This window comes from Rosa chinensis, chromosome 1 (genome assembly GCF_002994745.2).
Source record: "Rosa chinensis cultivar Old Blush chromosome 1, RchiOBHm-V2, whole genome shotgun sequence".
Classification (NCBI taxonomy): domain Eukaryota; kingdom Viridiplantae; phylum Streptophyta; class Magnoliopsida; order Rosales; family Rosaceae; genus Rosa; species Rosa chinensis.
The window spans coordinates 62,769,450-62,791,284 of record NC_037088.1 but is presented as its reverse complement, the minus strand read 5'-3'; the positions used below and the strand labels follow the sequence as shown (position 1 = coordinate 62,791,284).

The 21,835-nt window shown below is 35.6% G+C and overlaps 2 protein-coding genes and 1 long non-coding RNA gene across 6 annotated transcripts; all 3 read right to left on the bottom strand.

The window, feature by feature from the left end:
• Positions 1–632: 632 nt before the first annotated feature.
• Positions 633–1,997, bottom strand: LOC112163689 (embryo-specific protein ATS3B). Its single transcript, XM_024299995.2, has 3 exons — positions 1,813–1,997; positions 1,606–1,713; positions 633–1,204 (listed from the first exon to the last, which is right to left on the bottom strand). Exons 1-3 carry the CDS (start codon positions 1,930–1,932, stop codon positions 881–883), a joined length of 552 nt encoding a protein of 183 aa, XP_024155763.1. The 5' UTR covers positions 1,933–1,997; the 3' UTR covers positions 633–880.
• Positions 1,998–3,622: 1,625 nt separating this feature from the next.
• On the bottom strand, positions 3,623–5,903 carry LOC112203897 (xyloglucan galactosyltransferase XLT2). Its single transcript, XM_024344817.2, has one exon. The coding sequence runs from the start codon at positions 5,555–5,557 to the stop codon at positions 4,088–4,090; it is 1,470 nt and encodes a 489-aa protein (XP_024200585.1). The 5' UTR covers positions 5,558–5,903; the 3' UTR covers positions 3,623–4,087.
• A 5,549-nt stretch (positions 5,904–11,452) lies between these two features.
• LOC112163843 lies at positions 11,453–17,442 on the bottom strand. 4 transcript variants are annotated; one of them, XR_005805899.1, is made up of 8 exons: positions 17,382–17,427; positions 15,091–16,504; positions 13,448–13,522; positions 13,086–13,141; positions 12,308–12,435; positions 12,162–12,224; positions 11,926–11,978; positions 11,453–11,677 (listed from the first exon to the last, which is right to left on the bottom strand). It is a non-coding gene; the product is annotated as an uncharacterized LOC112163843 (long non-coding RNA). The 4 variants fall into 4 exon arrangements; XR_002922298.2 differs by having other exon boundaries at positions 11,454–11,677; positions 13,486–13,522; XR_002922303.2 differs by having other exon boundaries at positions 11,461–11,677; positions 13,486–13,522; positions 15,091–15,276; positions 17,384–17,442.
• Between the last annotated feature and the right edge of the window lie 4,393 nt (positions 17,443–21,835).

Here is a 21,835-nt window from a genome sequence, read left to right as displayed (position 1 = left end):
ACGTCGTTTCAGTCCGTTTAAGATGGAAAAAAATATCCTCTGTTAAATTGAACAGAATTGCAAATTTTTTTTTTCACCATCAAGAACAAAAGCGCATTTTTTGTTAGAAGGTGTACCGGTTGATTAGGATCATGCCGAATATTAAATACAAGTATATAACTAAAGTGAAGAACTGTGAAGACATTTTATTGATGACAATAAAAATATACTGACACGATTTTGTTTGAGAGAATAAAAACACAAGTTGTTAAGAGGTGAATTGGCCGATTACAACTACACAAAAGATAAATATAATTGGAGTGAATTCACTTCTTCCCCTATTGCTCCTAATATAGTCCAATGCACATAATTGAGTTTGTCTTGACAGAGTAAAGAGACTCCAACTTTGATTATATATCTCGAATAAAAAAATTATGAAAAATGTTAGTTTGATGTCAAAATGATAAACATGATTTTTGTATAATTAATTTATAGTAGGTTGGTCAGAAAGTGTAGTGATTAGTTATTGTGTTTAAATCGAAAGCATATAAAGTTAGAGAGAACCATGTGATTCTCAAGAATTACGGAACATAACATTCTTGTAAGACTGATTACAAACCAAACATATGATTTATTCTCAAAATTCAAAAACGTTATTGACACGGGCGTGAAATTAAGTTGAGACTAATTCTTATTTGTCCACTATTTATATACACTATGATCATATGTGCTTGGAATTAAGATCATTCAATGTCAATATGAAATGTAGGATTAGCTTTCGGAAAGCTAATGATCGCATCTCACCAAATCCATAGGTGAAAGACAAATGTTTCTCCCTACAATACTAACACTAGAGACTAGAAAACCTCTAGGAGCCATTGTACCTATGGCAAGTGCAAAACTACAAGAGAAGCGACACGAGAAGCCCAACTAAAACATATATAAACCATCCATAAGCAGATTGCCGGTGTGAAGAGGAAGCATTCTGGCACAAGTTGAATCCATACCAAATGTCACTGGGAATGAAGGTATTGTAGTAGAACGAAACAGCCCTGGAGTTATGACTATAGATTTTCACACTCTCCGGTTTCCAACCATCTGGTCCTGTTCTGTAAAGATAGACATAGCAGATTTGGTATGCACAGGGTCCATATATCTCAAATGTGTCCGTAGAACAACTCTCAAACGTTCTCGAGGATGGATCGTCTAGTCGCGGAGCATAAATCTGTAGCAAAAATTGAAACCAAATTTAGTTGCATCATTCTACCAAACTCACAATGCCTTATTTTCGCAACAAGAAATATCAGAGGATAAATCGAGAATTCAAACTCATAGACCACGAATGTCGGGAGCTACACTCCCTTATATCTCGCACTACTATAAGCTGTAAGAAGGGTCCGAAAAATAGTATAATCATTCCATTGATTCTCCATACTGACTTTCATAGCCACTGACAGAAAATTCCAGTAATTACCAATTCCTAGGTTTCAATTGCAATAAGCATGGGATCAAAATTTCAGGGGTTTATCCTAAAAATTATCTATCGAAATTTCATATTCAATCTTCTATAGGGTCTAATATAAATCAAATGAATATGCAAAATTATGAGTAATCAGAGAGACAAACCTGGTTGCCATAACCATCCCCGAATGAGATACTGATTTGATCCCTTGTGTACCTCTTTGAGGAGCAGCTGGTGGTTATATCAACCGTATAAGAACAACTCCCGGCACTCTTTTTTCCATGAAGACAAAAAGATTGAAGCTATCAATGAAAATTTCAACGAAAAACGAAGATTAGGATTAGCGTTTTCTTTTTGGCGGATTGGTGTACCTGTACATGGCTGACGTTGAACCCTGTGGCAGGTTGGGGTCGCAGGATGCTTAATTTGGCTTGTGAAAGCGTGGAGACGAAGGCGACTAGGAGCAGAACAAAAGCGAGCGCTTTGATCATTTCTGCAGAGGAGTCAAAGAGCCATCGGAAGAGAGAGGAGTAAGATATTTATGGCCGTGAAGACAAAGAGGACAAGTGCGTCTTTATTTGGAAATTTAATTTTTAATTTTTTTTTTTAAAGTAATGTGTGACCAATAGCAGTGTTGGATACAAATTAGGCTTTGAGAAGCGTGGAAAATTGGGAAGCCAGAGACAGCAAATAGAGTAGCTTGTCCAATACGTATTTAGTTTGTATGGGCCAGTTGACCATCAGTTGCAAATGGCAGGCCAATAGGCCCAATCTAGATTGTAGTTGAATTAAAGTAAAAGTTTGGAAGAAGAAACATCAAAGAGTTGTTATGTCGTCTTCTGCCAGTTTGGCCCATCTAAGGTAGCTTTCCCTGCTTATCTTGTTATATTGTTGCTTACTGGCTGAATTGTAGACGGAAAATACTACGATACATTAGTTTATCGATATATTAAGTAGGTTATATTTGACATGAATGTAGACTAATTCTATACATAAGTAGACTAGTTTAACTTAATCTCAAATTAGTCTACATTTGTATTGTACTAGTTTACTTAATGTATCGGTACATTAATGTACCGTAGACAAACTCATAGTAGACTGGCAGGTCGTATGTTCATTCTTACTTGGAGAGATGTGACTGATCATTTTAAACGAACGAGATCGTTTTAATGGTTAAAATTAAATGTTAAACTACGGTCAATTGTCAAAAAGGTAATAATTTGATAATCCAATTAACGACGTTTGATAATTTGGTTTGCAGAGTTCAAAGTTGTTATGATTGGTGCTCAAATGATGATATTTTGTGAACTGTTACGCACACTAGGTTCATTGTTGAGACTTGGTGCGATGTGATACAACACACTAAAATTGTAAATGAAAAATTTCTATCATATTCAACATTAGTGTTTGAATATATTTTCAAACGTTCGATGTGGTAGAAGTCTTCCAATGACTACAATTGAGTACAATGACTACACAAGATATAAGCCCAGAATATTTGTTGCATCAACTCCTTTGGTCCGATTTGTAGATTGGCGACTATAAGGTTAGTTGGCTTGGAAGGTCGCGCCTTACCACAATTTCGCACTAGTAGGACAAGAGGATGGTAAGATTCCATTCATTTTCGTCCCTTCATTTCTCCTTCCCCCCCCCCTTATTTTTTCCCTTTAGAGCCCTACAACACGAAAGGACTGGCCCATTGCGCTCCTTTATCATCTTAAAAGCACCACCATGGCACCATCCACCATTTAGATGCAAATTCACTATCAAGCTACCCAACTATGCAAATTTATTAGCAATTCATCGAGATATTATTCAGAGTACCGCCGTGCACTTGCACTAACATAAATGAATGGTTAGATTGCATTAAATACACTTTTTATTTATTAAAAATATAATTGATAATAAATATCAAGGGTTGAGATTATTTTATAAGGGTTGGGTCACTTACACCGTCGGTGCATAGAATAATTTCCACAATTCATCATCTTATTTTCTCTAGCTATTCTATTCTAGCAAATTAATCATACTTTGGATGCATATAAACAACTGACCCACTGCTCCTCCTATAATTGGTGTTAGATACTTTACCAAACACTAGGCGTTCTCTAAAATTCACACACTAATTATACTACCGAATTTTGAAATCTCAATACTCGAAACACTACAAAACAACCCCGATGATCAAAACATATAAATTTCTTATTTCATTTTATTGGGTAAATTTCTGTCACCTTCATTATTCAACTTTCTATAATGCATGCTATACATGTTACAAAAGAAAAAGGAAAGACACAAGTCCATATCACATAGGGCATGTCCCTCCAAACCTAACCGAGCAATTTAAGGACCACAGCAATGTGTGGCACTGAATAAGTGAATCATCACATTCACAACTGCACTACCTATCAAACCCATTCTCAACAGAAATGAAAATTCACAGTAACTAAAAAATATAGTACTATCTTTTCTCTTTACCCAAAAAAAAAAAAAAACTGTAGTAACTAATATAACCGCTAGCAGCTTTTCCCATCTGTCCATAACAGCTTTTCCCCTGCAGTATGGGAACCCTTATCTAACCCCAATTTATACATGCCACATAGTAACAAAAAATAAATGAAATAATTTACTTTCCTCATTTACCCTTCATTTCCACTTGAACCCCCACTCTCCTTGCTCCTTGAACCTCCTCAACACACCTTCAAGGGCAATGTCAAAAGCGTCTTTTACCGTCTCCAACCCTTCCTGGGGCTTTGCATACAGAAAATTCGGAATGTAATCGATGACTTTCTCCCGCATTTTTCTCACCTCTTCTCTACTGTAACCGGCGAGCACGTTTTTTATCGAGGCCGTCCCGTTTTTTACGGCGTTCCGGTCGATGAAAACTGAGTAACTATCCGGTTCGCCCGGTAAAAACCACTCGTACTGGAAATATGCGGTCCGCTTCCAGAAAAAAACCGGGATCGAACCGGCCACCATGCAGTCAAAAATCGACCTCCGGGTGAAGCTATCCCCTCTCGGCTGGAGGCAGAAGTCCGAGTCGAGAAACGTCTCGAGAATCGCCGACGTGCCGTTGGAGCATTTGGACCCGCCGCAGTCCACGACCCGGCACGAGTCCGACTCGTTCTGGCAGTGACTCAGTAACAGTCCTCGGAAATCGTTCCTGATAAGGCTGCGCTTGGCTCCCGCGAAGCAGAAGAGCGTGGTTCTGTTCCGGTTCCTGACGAAGCCCTGCCACTCAGTGACGTCAGCGTCAGTTCTGGGGTGGAATCCGGTGGGGTAGGGAACACCGACATCGAAGTAGTCCCAGGGGTTCCGCTCGATGAGGAGTCGCGTGATGTTACGCATCCCCGGCTTGTAAATGCAGCCGGAGCCCCATTCCAGGTCCCTGGAGCGGCGGAAGTCCCAGGTGATCCGGCCCATGGTGATGAAGTGATCCCAGCCGTCGGATCTCTTGTAGTACGGCTGGTCCTGGACCCATCTCAGCATCGTCTCGCAGTGGCGATCACGGTCCTGGGCGGTGGAGGTGTTCGACCATAAGTACTTCCCGACGGCGAGACCGACGTAGAAGGGGATGTAAAACGCCGTGGCGTTTTCCGGCTCCATGACCCGGCACTTGTGGTGCATGATCCGATTGTGGAAAATCACCTCCGATACGAACTGGTCGGTCCAGTACCACGCCGGAGCAAGATTCTCCGGCACGACTCCGGCGATCCCTTTTGCCGGCTGACCGAACCCGTCGTTCGCCAGGGCGTCGCAGCGGGAGCTCCACGGATTGAGGTTGTCGCAGTTTTGTAGAATCTCTTGATTGAGAGTATTGGGTAAGTCGTAGACGAAAACCCGACCCGAACAGCATTCGTCTTGTTCTTCCTGCTGTTCGGGTAGGACTATTGATCCAGCCACAGAACCATACGGCGGAGGGAGGTCTTGGCGGGAGAAACGGCGGGTGCCGAGAGAAAAGAGGAGTATGACTTGGAGGGAAAGTATGGCCATGAGTAGCCATGTCCGGGGGTGGTGGATGAGCTGCTTGAGCGAGCTGAGTAAGTTGAGCGGTTCTGGGCTTTTGGGCCGCTTTTGTTGGAGTACCGGCAACGGTTGTTCCGGAATGGATAGCATTGGTGAAAACTCCGGCAAGTTACTGACCGGAAAAAATGGTGGGGTTGGTGATGGGAGGGGTTGTATGGGAGAGAGGGATGTTGGAACGTGGTGGTCGTTGTTTTTATTGGGAGGGGCGGCGAGCAGAGGGGTTTTGTTAAGAGCTGTTGGATGAAGGCGATGGATTGAAGCGGAGGAAATGCCACGTGTGCTGTGGGATTACCGGCTGCTTCCCAGAACCGACAGTGCGTAAACTTGTAATCAACTGGCACGTGGCTTTTAATATCTTTGAACTAGCTTTACTAGTAGAAAATTAGTCCAAGATCTGTTTACCTCTTAATTTTGCTCGATATTCTCACCTCCTTAAACTTCTGTAGATTGAAAGTAATTTATTTCTTTTTTATCGAGTTGAGCCACAACTGTTGTTGAATGCTTACGGATCGCTAATTTCCGCATTTTTCTCTTTTTGTCGCTCAATTGATAATCATAAGACATTTAACATCAATGTGGTTCAACATATCATTTAACTTTTAACATAGTAGATTAAGAATTATTGATTTCTTTTATTGGGTTGAGCCGCTACTGTTGTTGAATGTCTACAAATCGTTGATTTTGATTTTTTTTCTTCTTTTTATCACTCATCGAACGATATTTAAAACATTCAATATTAATGTGGTTTATTTGACTGTTAAAATTGTAGATTGAAAATCATTTATTTCTTTACTTGATTCAGTCACAATTGTTCGTTGATTTTATTCCTTTTTTTCTTTTCATTTTTTATCGCTCATATAACAATTTTGAAGATAGACATCAATGTGGTTCATTATATCATCTGCCTGTTAATTTTATTTTTTCGATTCTAAATTGTTTTAGGTGAAAATGGAATCGTTACAAGAGTGAGACTTTCCGAGCCGGTGAGGGAAGGGCGCATGCAAAGCGTGAGAGGTGCGCTGATTACGGAGGTGAAAACACCTGGAAGGAACGCCGTCGTTTTTGAATTCTAACTTTGTATTACAAAATACACAGCTAATTTGGCGCGTAGGGAGATGACGTTGAGAATTGGCTGTTTTTGGGGAGCTGGAGTGATGGGGGAGTTTTAGGCCCTTTTGGTCTCTAGTAGGTGTTGGGGGACTGTAGCTGCCGACAAAATGTAGTCATTCTATGGAGGTTAATTACTCTACAAAAACAACTTTAAATTTACATGAAGTGTTTGGTAAGTGATAAGAATAAAATATAAAATTATAATTTTCATTAATGTCATTTTACTAATTAAAGTATAAATATAACATCAAGTTATAAGGAATATTGGTAGGAGAATATAAATTTTTTAAAGAGGAGTAATTTATATAATTTTGTCTTTGATAGTGGGAAATAAAATAAGAATACCATCCCTAACTATATAATTCTATTAAGGCAGAGGGAGTCAATTTCCAATCAAATCTCATTTTTAATTTCCTTTTCAATATCTAATTACAACCAAACACCACATCTAAATGGAAATGAAATTATTTCCAATTTCATACCAAGATTTCCTGCCATCCAAACAAGACCTATAAGTTTTGAGCAGGAAAAACAAAAACAAAAAATCTTATTTTATGAGATAAAAAATTTTATGGTTTGGTTTAAAAAATAATAAAATGAAGACTATTTTTGTTTTAAAAAATGAAGATTACAATATGTATTAAGTTGGTCAAAATATAGTACAGAAATTAGCTTGCACTATAGGACCTTGTTTGGGTTGAGGAAAATAAAGTAATTTTTTTATTTTTTCTCATGGGAGGAGAAATAAATTTCTCATAAATTTTTTATTTCGATATTTGATAACATAAGGAAAATTATCAAAAAAAATTATAATTAGTGTAATAAAATAATAAAATGAGAGTAATAAATGTAATGAAAGAGGGAGGAAAAATAAATTTTTGAGGTATGGAAGAACTTTCCTCATTATTTTTCCTTCCTTGAGAAAAGTATATCTTTTTTTTTTTTTTTAATCAAGCCCTCAGGGCAAAATAGTATAATCAACACAAGCCAGAGTAGGCCGTTACATACCCTTGCGTTGTCATTTAAAGATATAGACAGACAATAAGGTAGTGATAGTACCTACAGTGGTTCATAAAAATCGACCTACTCATTATACATTTCAGATCGTAGAGATAGCGAAGATCCTCCATTGGTACTACCCCGAAGGCGCTACAGATCTAGGTTCCTAATACAAGGAAATTATTGAATTTAGATAAAACTAAAAACATAGAGTTGGGCCAAGAGCTTAAACTCTAGCCCAAATTGAAATCAACTGGACGAGGGTAAGACCCAAGCCCAGAAACTTAAAGCCCAGCAAATAAAGGACAGCCACCAAACAAAGGCCCACCCAAGGCCCGTCAGCCCGATTCGGTCCAAGTCCACCTTCTCCAGCCTCCCTGTCATACGAACCAGCCAAGCCAAGCCAAGCCTCTCTCTGTCCTCTGCACGCCCCCGCGACCTACACCCCTACGATCACACCGCCAGCAACCCAAAACTGCATTGCACAGGCCATTCCGCCACACCACGCCACCCAACCCCGATCCAAGCCCTCGCATCCCACACCGACGCAGCCACGACCCGTACATCCTTGATCCGCCCCACGATCACACCGCTTGAGACCCAAACCCCACGAGCCACGCCGCCTCAAACCACGGGAAGACGGAGAAAGAAAAACAAAACTCCGATCCAGGACCACGCGCCTCTTACTACCCTCGAGCCAAACTTGTGGCATTGCCATCCGGGTTCAATCGCCTGATCAATTAGCCACCATTCACCATCCCAGCTAGAACAATCTGACAAGCCCCCAGCAACACTCCATTCGATGCCCCCCCCCCCTGAGCAATAGCGATCCAATACCCATCCGGCAACCGACCTCATGACTACAGTGAGGCCCAGAGGCCAGCTCGGGCATCCAGGCGCCGCCAGACAAGGATGATTTTACCAGCCTTTAGGGTTGTTCACGGAGAGGGTTTTCTATGGTTTTAGAAAAGTTTATCCTTTCATGGCATCCCAAACACAAGAATTGATTAAGTTTTATTTCCTAATACTTTAATTATGTGAACCAAAGGAGGCTTAAACATATTTCATAATTCTCCATCGGTTAATGTTGACCCAATCTTGCAAAAATCTCGTCTAATTGTATGCGACTAGCACAAATAATTTGCGTAAGAATATTACTAGAAGTTGGGAATCAAATAATGTCCATAAAGTTACTCATTAAATGATTAAGACAAAATAGTGAGACCACTATTTTTTTGAAACACGTGCTAAGGTTGTTATACATACAACAACCAAAATTGATTGATTTTTCCATTTAAATCATACAATAACGGACTGTTTTTAGGGAGTGTATTCCACTTGCAATATGAATAGATGTAATTTTTTTATATTAAAATATATAAAGGAGTGGATTAGATGAGTGACTGTTATTTTTTTAGAGATTAAAATAACCGTCAGTGCACTTGCACGGTGCATACAATCCTCTCCACTGTTTTTAAGCTAAACTCAAAACTTTTCACTTATAAATTGAAAGAAAAAAAAACTTTCTTCTTTTTATGCATATGATTCATCAAATTTTTTTTTTGACACAAATGATTCATCAAAATTTGATCATGGAACTTATCAAACTTCAAAAATTTAGGGTTTAAGATTTATTTACTTAATGTCATTCAAAGCAAAAATGAAATATAGAAATCTGTGCTAGGTTTTCCCATAAACCAAAATCCACCTGAAATTTTGCATTTTTAATTGCTTGGATAGTGTGTCATTCTTGCATCATAATTAATGGTCTAAACAATTTTTTATATTTTTAATTAAAATATTATTTATTAAAAAAATTTAACAAAATGGAAATTATTCTATGCACCGACGGTGTAAGTGACCCAACCCTTATAAAATAATCTCAACCCTTGATATTTATTATCAACTTTATTTTTAATAAACAAAAAGTGTATTTAATGCAATCTAACTATTCATTTATGTTGGTGCAAGTATACGGCAGTGCTCTGAATAATCTCTATTAACAAAAATTTATATCGTACTCCATGATAAACAAGCACAATTTCTGGTTGACTCAATGTGGCAATGCCATCTTTCAAGTCCCACCCATGTTTCCTATGCGTGGTTGCAATCTGAAATTTAACCTATAAACAAACTCAGAATGGACAATTTTCGAAGGTTTTGTCAACTCCTAAATTGAATGTTAACCATTTTCTATTAAAGACCTAAACACCTAAGATTGGACCGCCTTACACGGAGGCACCTTTGTCAATTAGAATAATGGGGATGCATGAGATCTAACAACTAATGTAAGCGTTGAAAATATGACGAGTGTTAACTCGAACAATAATAGTTTAGATCCTAATCATGTGTAGATGTGACCTTGGGTTTTAGACAACTCATTAATATAGAATTATACAAAGAAATTTATTATTTTGTCGAGTCATTTTACATGACAGACTTCTCTATAAACTCTTCCGTATTATCAAGTAATAGACTAACTGAGATCCTATTTTACCTTAATTTTCAACACATAACTCTGAAAAATCGCTTTATTTCAACGTGTACTCTGCTGTAATTTGCTTGTCTTATACGGATTGTTTTGACCAAGTTTTAAGCCAAATATAGACCGTGGAAAAATTCCAAGTCCTATTTAGTGGTTTTAGAATATGGGACAAACTGGTATGAAAGCAAATTTTAAGTACAGAGTTTAGCGTAGCGGTGATCAAAGAGATTATCTATTACTATATTTTGCTTTTGCTTTTGAATTGATTATACATGGCCTAGTATTCTTTTTGCTTGTTTAATTACGACAGTGGTTTGCTTTAATCATTGTTTCTTAATCATTAGTGGTAGAAAAGGATGCTTAAAGTTCATTACTATTTTGTAAAAACTCTAACAGCTTCTCTATAATTTTTGTATTATAGAAAAGCAAAAGTCAAACTTTTAGCCTATTTTTCTTCTCCAACTCTAACAGATTCTCTAGTTTACAGTAATCTATAAAATTTCCATATTCTTCTTTAAAATTTTAGAGTTTGCTGTAAATATAGGGAATTTGATTTTCTCTCTCCTCACTTTCCCTAAAATAGAGATAGTTATAGAAAATCTGTTGGAGTATAAGAGACTCATTTTTCCCTAAAATAGAGAAAAATCAAAATATAGAGAATCTGTTGGAGTTGCTCTAATAAGCCACTTTCACCAAACGGCTTGGTGTAACTATTTTTTTTTTCTTTTTTTTTTAAAGGGGTGTAACTAATTTTTATTTTAAAGTTGTTTTGGTATAGTAATAGTCGATTCCAGAAGCACATTCTTGCGAGATGAGTAGAACTTTTGTCAACCTCTTCGTCATAACTTCTATAGTTCTATATCATCCCCTGTTACCGGAGAAGATTAGGTAACCATGATGGCCATGTTTTATATGGTGTTCTGTTTTGAAGCCCGAGCCACCGCGAAAAACCCTTTCCTTTTGCAAGCATTCTGTGTGAAATTCCCTCGCTTTGTGTCTTTTCTCTCTTTCTTCCCCGTAACCGGTGCCAAAGTGGCGGAGTTGCTCGCTGTTGTCGCTGCTTCTCTTTTGATTCCCAATTTTCGACTACCCTTAGGCCATGTTTATTTCCCAGAAAGTGGGCATTGGGAAATGAAATACTTTCCTTTCCTGCATTTGGGGACAGCCAAGGAAGGGAAACACTTTCCCAAATGAAAGGAAAAAGTGGAGGAATTTGGTTCCCTCGCCCCCCCCTCCTCCGGAAACACTTTTCCAAAGGAAAGGAAAGTGATTCCTTTCCTTTCCAGTCAACCAAACATGGCCTTAGGGTTAGGGATTTCAGTTTGCAACTAGCAATGGTGCCCGCGCCTTGCCGCGGGGTTTTTTGTTGTCAATAATTTACAATAATGATAGATATGAATGAAAAGACTTGATTCTTGATCACAATGATAAAAGAAGAGACAAATTTTCTTCTCTATAAAATTGTTTGGTTTACATTATCGCAGTTTACAATAACATCCTATCATAACATTCAATGACAACATCAAGTGTTGCAGGGAGCAGGGAATGCTAACGTAAACGAATAGAAATGTTGTAGCAGCTGCCCTAAGAGTCAAGTAAATGAATTTCAGAGACACCTGAGGATATTCAATATGCCAAATTAGCTTTGAGGATATTGAAAAATAAAATCGCTTAATGCAGAAATTACACTGTTCTAGCAAGTAGATTGACACATATCAAGAGGCAAATTCTAATGACATCACATAAGAAATGATGATGGAAATCTATTTTTTGGTACTGGAGAGTGGAATAAATTCAAAATATGATATAGATCTTGCAACATCAATGATCACTATATACCTAGTTTTAGTTCTAGAAGACTCACCTTAGAAACTGTGTTAGCCACTCTGCCACAGCATTACTTGTATCTCTTCTCTCCTGCATTTGCAAATTGAAATATTTGTTCACATATAGTTGATATCACTGAATTAAGCGATGAAAACAGATGAATCAAGAATATAAAATCCATGTACTTTGATTCAATAAAAGCAGGATCTGGACAAAACATTTTCTAAATTTCATCTTGTAAAATTTCATCTTCATAGTATCAAATAGTTGCACCTCTCATTTCATCGATTTCTGCAAGTTGAGTAGAATTATTGCTTGTTAAATGCCGCGACACTCCTGCATATAAGAATTTAAAGTAAGAATTAACTTTCATATTTACATTTTTGAATGCTTTGAATATTATAAATCACTATACCTACCGATTATACTTGTACCATCTTCGCATTCGCCTCTTTCATCCTAACTTAAACAGTTGATCAGCTGGACTTTCAGTAACCACTGGAAGAGTCTTTAGTATTCAAAGAGAAATTATCCTGAGAGTATTGACCTGCACTAATTAAGAGCACCATTAAGGCCCAGTAGTTTGTGTATCAAATAAACCACTATACTATCAAGTGTTGCTTAACATGTATTCTCTTTCATTCTCAAATTAAAAAAAAAAAAGCAATATTGTTGGTATAACAAAACAGGGGTCTCATAATAGTAAGACGATCGTCTTCTACTACAGAATAATATCGTCATTAATTCATATACACACTATCTTATATGGTAAAACAGAAGAGAAGTAAGTTTCCTTATATCAGAAAACCAAGGTTTGACAATGAAGCAAAAAGCCAAGGTTTGACAAATATGTACTTTCTAGTCTTTGTATGGAAAAACAAAATGAAGATTAAAAAAATATTTTCTACAACCACAAAGAAAAAATTAAAGGCCAAAATCAATAGAAAAGTCTATGTTAGCCTGAAGTAGACAATTATAGATACTTCCCTGATTTCAACATAGCCTTTGCTTTTACCTCCTTAAACTATCTGTAAGTGATTGAATGTACAATGAATGCACTATTTTATATGCTCTCATTCCAGCAACTAAGACAATGAAGAAACACAAATGGCTTGTTTCAATTAAACCACAATTCACATGAATGCAGGCAAGGATAGCCTTATATGCAAAGGCAATGAAGTGAGATTCTGAACATACCTTTTCCAATGTTTCTCTCACCAACCAACTGTGCTAGTCAACCAACTGAACTGAAGCTGCAAAAGAGGGAACTCATCAGAAGAAGAAAAAGGAGGGAAAAAAAAAAAGACTTCTTTGCTATAGGTTGTGTCTCATATTAAACTTTTTTCCCACGAACTAAGAAAATGTATTTGCATAACTGCAAACATGACTCCAAAACCATGAAAACTCTAAACGGAGGAAGAAGCAAAATTAACCGAGAAAAACTATGACTCCAAAACCATGAAGAGTCCAAACGGAAACTGAACCAAAATTAACAAAGACAAAGTATGAAAGCTTAAAGTATTGAAGGGTGTGGCAACTTATAATAAGATGTAACATACTTAAACAAAAGAAAGGCAGTACATATCTAACTTCATACCCTGTTCAAATGGAAACGACTTGAAGTCAATGTTAATCTGCAATTAAAACATAAAGTGAGAAAATATCTCATTCTTCTCAAAGTCGTAATCTACCATTTATTAAGCTCTTTATTACTTTCTGTATTACCTAAACATAGAACAACACCAATAAGCAAATAAATACCTATATATATATATATTAAAAAGAGAAGCATCCAATTTCACAGATTCAAAGTATATAACTCTGGAAATTTTTTTTTTTTTTAAATAGCACACTTGTGTTCCTCTAATAAATTCCTAGTTTGACATAAGGTTGAGCCTTATCTGCTAATCGACACAGATTCTCAGGGTTGTTTAATAGATATCTAATCCTTCAAATCATGTTCACAATCAAGCAAACCAAAGTATAATATTTTTAGTATCACATTTTATTTGAACTACATCCCTGCATGTTCTTTGATTCAAAACAATTGACAACATAATTCAAAGCTGATCAAAAACTTCAGCAAAAATACCCTAATTGACCATAAAACAAAGGACCATGCAATCCACGACGCAGCAACATCTAGTTTGAGAAAATATCGCTTTTTGACGCAGAATGGCATTTACACCATTTTACCACTTGCTACAATACAATTAGCTCTGCTCTGTTTAGTGTTCAAGAACCTTTTGTAATAGAAGTATGAATTTGCTTGAAATTCCATAAGCTGCAGTTGCTTACCTGTAATTACATTTACTGTTAAATAGCATTCTAATTACTACTATTGTGGGTGAGCCAGAATTGACTTTCGAAAGTGAAGAAGCTGCAAGAGAATTCGCTGACAAACAAATTTTTCTGTGGCTACAAACTTAACCCAATTTTTATATCCTCAGAATTTTCACCTCAATTTTGTTGTGAGACGATCTATAACAGAGTTTTTATTCTAAACTTACTTCAATACTCACTTCAAGATTCTAAACAATTTGTGGAACTTTCATCACCACAAACGATAATTCAACATTTCTAACCCATATTAGCTCATCAGACCTATGAATTAATCTCGACTTCTATTGATTAAGCACAGAACGAAAATAATAATAATAATAATAATAATGAACCTGGAAGTATCAACAAATAATATGGATCAATTCAAAACGAAACCAATCACATGAACAATTTAATGACTTCTCTTGACATACTCTTCTTTTCACACAATCTGCCAACCCAACTTAACCTAAATCTTTAATTTAAATCATGAATCGGAAAGAAAATAAAGGTGGGAATGCAAAATCCAATTGACCTCGTACTCAAATGATGAGCTGAGAACCCATTCTCATTAAATCGCAGACAAAACCCTTAATCGAATAAAATCCCAACAAAATTGACCGAAAAATTTACATAAAAGAAGTTACCTGTTGTCAATTGAATCAGTTATCTATGGATCAATTCAAAACAAAACCAATCACATGAACAAATCAGAGCAATTGAAGCATGAACAAATCAAACCTACCGATTGAAAAAAACAATCCACTAAATAAATAAGCCGATCAACAGTCCAAAACAAACCCAGACATGAATTTGCTTGTTCAAAACTGATAATATAGGACCACAAAGAGTGAATTCCTAAAGAAATTGTATTGGGTACCTGAAATTAGAGGAGATAATGAGCAGAAACAAAGAAAGGAATTCCAAATCCACAGATCAAAAGCAACGAACCGAACTCTCTCAATCTCGCCTATACGGCTGTAGAAGATGGTGGCACGATTGGGATCGGCGATTTGGGTATTACAGTCGATGGGACGAAGGTTGAAGTCGGTGGAAGCCCGAACAACTAAAAACATATATTCGTACAAAGATGGCAGCGTAGTAAGTTGAGGGAAAATAGAGGGCAAAACTGTCATTTCTCACCCTCAAGATGAACAGTAAAATGAATAGTGCAGGCGCTTTAGTATATAGTAAATTTTCTTTCTTTCACCCAACGACTTGGTGAAACATTTTTAATTTTTAAAGCTATTTAGGCCATGATATGAAAGGGAACTATTACTTGTTGTCTGAACGACTAAACTAGTGTGACAAGCACATGATTAATGATGAGAACTTTTAAATCTAAATAAGTTAGCTGCAAGCTTTGTACTCTTCTACGCAGGGCACATAGACCTAATTCCGCAAGAAGGACCTGAAAGATTTGTAGCCTTTAGACCCTTTAATTTATTTTTAGAGTTGCAAATTTTGTATGGGATATGAGGATATGATGTCCGGATATTACGTATTTATCTTCAAAAATGAAAAATGAGAATTACTAAGGAGATAATGATTCTATTGCAATCCTCTTTATATTGTAATACAACTTACCAAAATGATGCCTCAACTACAAGTTGTTGACCACAAGTCTAATGCATCAAAGAAGCAACAACAAAATTACATGGATCTGAAAAGGCTAGCCTCTTTCAGGTTCAATGATTAACATCAATTGGCAAGTGAAAGATGTTTAAAACAAGACATCTAATATAATTTTCTTGCATGCTCAAACTCTTGGAAAGGCACGAACATGAAGGCCTTTACTGATATGGAGTGTGACCATCGCTTTGTGTTTGACAAGTGACAACTTGTTTCTTAAAGCAACTCGAACAACTTCCTCGTATCTTGATTTTTTTCAATTTTAGGAAAAAATTTGGCTATTTTGCTCAAACAGATTCCCTATAATTATCCCTAAAATAGAGATAGTGATGAGAGAGAAAACCAAATTCCCTATATTTATAGCAATTTGTAAAATTTTAGGGAAGACTTATGAAATCTGTAAAATAGAGAATCTGTTGGAGTTTGAGCATAATTTTTTTTGAAAAGTTTAATTTTTGCTTCCCTATAATAGAGAAATTATAGGGAAGTTGTTGGAGATGCTCTTACTTTCTTGTCATTGAGATTGAATATGTAGTTGAGAAATTTTAAATACACTCCTAACTTCTTGACGCGCTAAAAAGCAAGCGCGCAATTTAACCCTGAAATATCGTTAGTAGTATAAGCAAATAGGGATCGTTCTATTCCGGGGATTGAGGGTACACCTGTAATTGTGTAACAAATAAAGAAAAGTATTATTTACAAAAATAAAATAAAGAATATAAATATATACAATTGTATAAACAAATAAAGAATTAAAATAATAAAGTATTATTTACAAAAATAAAATAAAGAATAAATATATACAAGTGAACAAAAATAAGGGGGGATTTTGTTTTTGGATTTTCAAAAATAAAACTAAGTTAACAAAATAATTAAAATGCAAAAACATAAAAATAAAATAGAGTGAGAGAACAAAGATCAAAAACCGAAACATATGATTAAAATTGATTCAAACCCTAATATTGTTCATCTAAGTCATGAGAGAGGAGTTGATCATGTGAAACATTCGAAAGCAAATGAATTCCCATTTTTTACTTTTCAATGCTAATTAACCTAAGCGAAAGCACCTTGATTAATCCTATTAAACATGCAATCAAACCCTAGAAAGCTAGTCAATCATGTCATGTTTAACGCATTACACATAGAGAAAGGCTATCAACTCAAGTGTACAACTTAGTATGGAAAAGTCCACCTAATTGCAATCCTCTTTAATTAAATTCGGTCTTTGCACAAAACCTTTACTACTTTGATTCAAGTTTACACAAAACGAAAAGTCGATTTCATGTTCTTAAACCTAGCATCATTCATATTAAAACCCTACGTGTTTGCAACCACATAAGATTAAAATACAAAAGTTATCTATAACGCAAATTTAATTAAACAAACCCACATAAGCAACCTTCGAATCACAATAATATGAATCTGAAAATTCTCAATTAATCATAAAATTCCAGAAATTAATATTCATTCAAACACATATGTCAACTAGAACAAAACCAACGAAATCAAAGCAAAGGTTACAAAGGAGAATCGGATTACACCGTGAGATGGAGATGAGATGAACGAATTGAGGATGTGGTCTCTTGAATCTCGAAAGCAAGCTTCAAGGATGGTGATGGAGGATGATGCTCACGGCAATTCTTCTTCTTCCTTGGCCTTGCTTGAAATGTTGAATGCACTAGAGGATGGAGAGAAAATGGAAAGGAAATGGAGAGACAAAGAAGATGGAATGGATGAAGGAATTGGTGGGAAAATGAAAACTAAGGAAAATGGAGAGGAAATGGAGAGACAAAGAAGATGGAATGGATGAAGGAATTGGTGTTATGAGAGTGAGAGGAGAAGTGTATTTATAGCCCAAAAAATGATGAATGGAGGGTGGAGATGAACATAAATGAAGGGCTAGATATGTTAGACAAATTTGTAAAAAATATCTTCCCACTTGTTTATCACTTGTTCAACTTGAATTGATTTTCCTCCTCAAGATTTTCCACTTGGTTGCAACTTTGATTTTCCTCCTCAAGATTTTCCACTTGGTTGCAACTTTGATTTTCCTCCTCAAGATTTTCCACTTGGTTGCAACTTTGATTTTCCTCCTCAAGATTTTCCACTTAGTTGCAACTTTGATTTTTCTCCTCAAGATTTTCCACTTGGTTGCAACTTTGATTTTCCTCCTCAAGATTTTCCACTTGCTTGGAGGTCCTAAAAATAGAAACTAATAAGAAAAATAGAAACTTTCCTAAAATGAAAAATGGCAACTTACTAAAAATGATAAATAGAAACTACAAAAATATAAACTTTCTACAAATAGGAACTTTCCCAATCAAAGAATGGAAACTTTCCTAAACAGGATTTTAATAAGGAAATAACGTAAGAAATGTAGGGAAATGCAGTTAAAACGTCGCATTAAAATGCTCCTATCAAATTCCCCCACACTTAGCTTTTGCTAGTCCCTTAGCAAAATCACACTAAGACACACACTAAGACTCAACGAAAATTAAAGACTCTACAAAAACAATGACTCTATTGCCCTTCAACTTTTTGTCTCAGAAATCTCCTACTTTCACAACATCAAGATTAGCACTCAACCAAGAATCAATATGTAGATATTCAAGAGTTAATTAAAACATATAATCCACACATACACAAGTAGGACTTGGTTGTAATAATGGTGATGGTTTCTGTTAAGCATGCTTCGAACAAGTATGATTCATATCCTCACAAGGTATATCCACTCTTTCTTCTCTCAGAATTCAAGACCATGCTTAAAAGCTTATAATCACTCAATTATATGTGAGAGAAAATATTTTGAGGCAATCAAATAGCTCACATATATAAGAAACGAAAAGCACTTTGTGAATATAATTTTTTTGAAAAGATCTCATGAAGGATATCAACTACTTGCACGGATGGACCCAAGCCATAGGTTCAACTCTTGTAACTCATCTCCACAAATCAAAGGCTGTCCCATCTTAAGGATCAAGAAGGTCTTATTAAGGGTTGTAATGGGGCCAAGGCTCAAGGTTTTAAGAAACGAAAGGTAAGGAATTTCACAAAGTGTCCTAAAAACCTAGCAGAGCTCATGTAGATGTAGAGACTTCTAGAAATCCACCAAGATATATCAAAATGTCACATCCCATAGAGGTTTTATGAAAGGGCCTAATGTCTTCATGTTGGGCCAAATCTTCACTCTAAACTTCCCTCGAACTAGTGAATTGGACAAAGGCCAAATTTTTCTGTAGTGGGCCTTCAGTTCAAAGTAAACTCCAAAATCACTAAGTATGGGAGACTAAAATCCATAAACATTTTTCTTTCTTTTCTTTTCTAGCCGTACACAATTTTTTTTTTTTTCATTTTTTTTTTCACGGCTTTCACATAATTTTTTTTTTTCTCATGGACAAGTCTACCCCCACACTTGAACTTTCACCTCTTCTCAATCTTCTTTCTCAATGCCAAATCCTCAAGTAAAGTCCCAAAATATAGCTCCGCTAAGTTTTTAGAACAAAGGGTAGGAGTGTAGCTATACTAAGGTTCAGGGTTAAGGATTTAAGGGTGATGAAAGAAAAGGCTTAATGTAAGCTCAAAGGGGTTTATCTAAGGGAGTCCCACGACGGGCACAAATAGGGACACATGCTTATTTAGCAATGGTGGTAATTCCTAGGTTGCCTCTATCCCTTCCAGAATCAGGGCCATGTATTGACAAACGTCTCAACAAGCACAAGAGCGAATTCTAGCATTTTCTAGTCCATCAAACTTAATCTATGGCAAGCAATCAATCAAATGAAAGAATAATGAGATCATCAAAACATCGCCAAGAAATTAAGAATATATTTTTCAATTATCACTCCAAGAAAAAGGGACATGGCTCAAATATCTCACATGGGCTTTTATGAATCAAAACTCATCCTAACATGCTCATATTCTGTACCAAGGTTACGAAATCCATATCCACTACACATGCATGCATTTTTCATATATCTCAATTAACCAAAGAATACCATTTTAAAAATCATCTCAATTTTGTGATCCTCTTTTAATCATGATTTCATAGATATAGAATCATCCTAGACAGTTGAAAGGGCATTCTAAGACTCAAAAACAAAAACAAAAGTAACCAAAATTTTTTAAATTTTTGACATTTTTCGATTTTTTTGTATTTTTCAATATATATGACTCAAGAAAAAAGTATAACTAAGACTCAATAAATAAAAGCAACAAATTTTTTTTTTTATATATTTTGACATTTTTTTTGTATATTTTTTTTTTGTATTTGACATTATATATGACTCACAATAAAAGACAAAAATATAAATCTCTTCCCCCACACTTAAATATTGCATTGTCCTCAATGTAATCAATTATAAATATGCAATGAAACAATTAAGCATAGATAGAAGACATTTACGAAAACAAATCCTAAAAAAAACAAAAGAGAAAAATTGAAAAATAAAAAGAAATAGGGAAAGAGAAAGCAAATCTGATTATATTCTGAATTGGGTTGCCTCCCAAGTAGCGCTTGTATTTTACGTCTTGCAGCCAGACAGTACCTACATTAAATAAAGTTAGTAACTATAATTAACAAAGAAATACAAAATAAAAACAAGTATAACTATTAATTACAAACTACAAGTATTAACAAGTATATTGTACATAAGACACAAGTTAAGTACTCAAGTGAGTATAAAACGTGAAAAGTATTTTTACAAGTTTAAAGTGTGAAACAACAAAATAATTTACACGTATAGAGTATTCACAAGTATTTCTTTTATTATAAACATTATTGATATCGAATCAAATTCCAAGCGGTAAATCAAGTGGACGTGCGGCCCAAGTATAGTCGCCTAGACACAAACTCCCTTTCAAATCGTTTGGGCAACCTTACTGAAATGGCCAGGTGGGGGAGGACGAACACGAGAGGAAAAATCCATTTTGGCATGAGCTACTCCCACATAGTGGTTTAGGCCCATTTGCAAGCACTTCTGGATTCAAAAACCCGTCATGAACGTTGTCCCCTTCCTAGACACCATTTCACATAGGCTTTCTTACTAAGATGAGAAAGGTTATAAGTGTGAAGACAGTTCAACAAGTGTTAATAAAGGCCGCCCTCAACCTTAAGGGACCTGAGCTAGGTACCAATAAGGGGTTTAGGCCAATATTAACAAAAGAGACTTCACCTATTCCTCTCAATTTACAACCTACAATTAAAATTCGTGTTCAATAATATAAATAAAAATTTAAACTAAGTTTTAAACAATTTATATACAACAAATATATACAATAAATGACACAATTTAACAAGTGATTTTTCAATCCCCGGCAACGGCGCCAAAAATTGATGTCGCTTTTGGGAAGCGCATAATTTAACCCTGAAAATATCGTTAGTAGTATAAGCAAATAGGGATCGTTCTATCCGGGGATTGAGGGTACACTTGTAATTGTGAAAAAAATAAAAAAAGTATTATTTACAAAAATAAAATAAAGAATATAAATATATACAATTGTATAAACAAATAAAGAATTAAAATAATAAAGTATTATTTACAAAAATAAAATAAAGAATAAATATATACAAGTGAACAAAAATAAGGGGGGATTTTGTTTTTGGATTTTCAAAAATAAAACTAAGTTAACAAAATAATTAAAATGCAAAAACATAAAAATAAAATAGAGTGAGAGAACAAAGATCAAAAACCGAAACATATGATTAAAATTGATTCAAACCCTAATATTGTTCATCTAAGTCATGAGAGAGGAGTTGATCATGTGAAACATTCGAAAGCAAATGAATTCCCATTTTTTACTTTTCAATGCTAATTAACCTAAGCGAAAGCACCTTGATTAATCCTATTAAACATGCAATCAAACCCTAGAAAGCTAGTCAATCATGTCATGTTTAACGCATTACACATAGAGAAAGGCTATCAACTCAAGTGTACAACTTAGTATGGAAAAGTCCACCTAATTGCAATCCTCTTTAATTAAATTCGGTCTTTGCA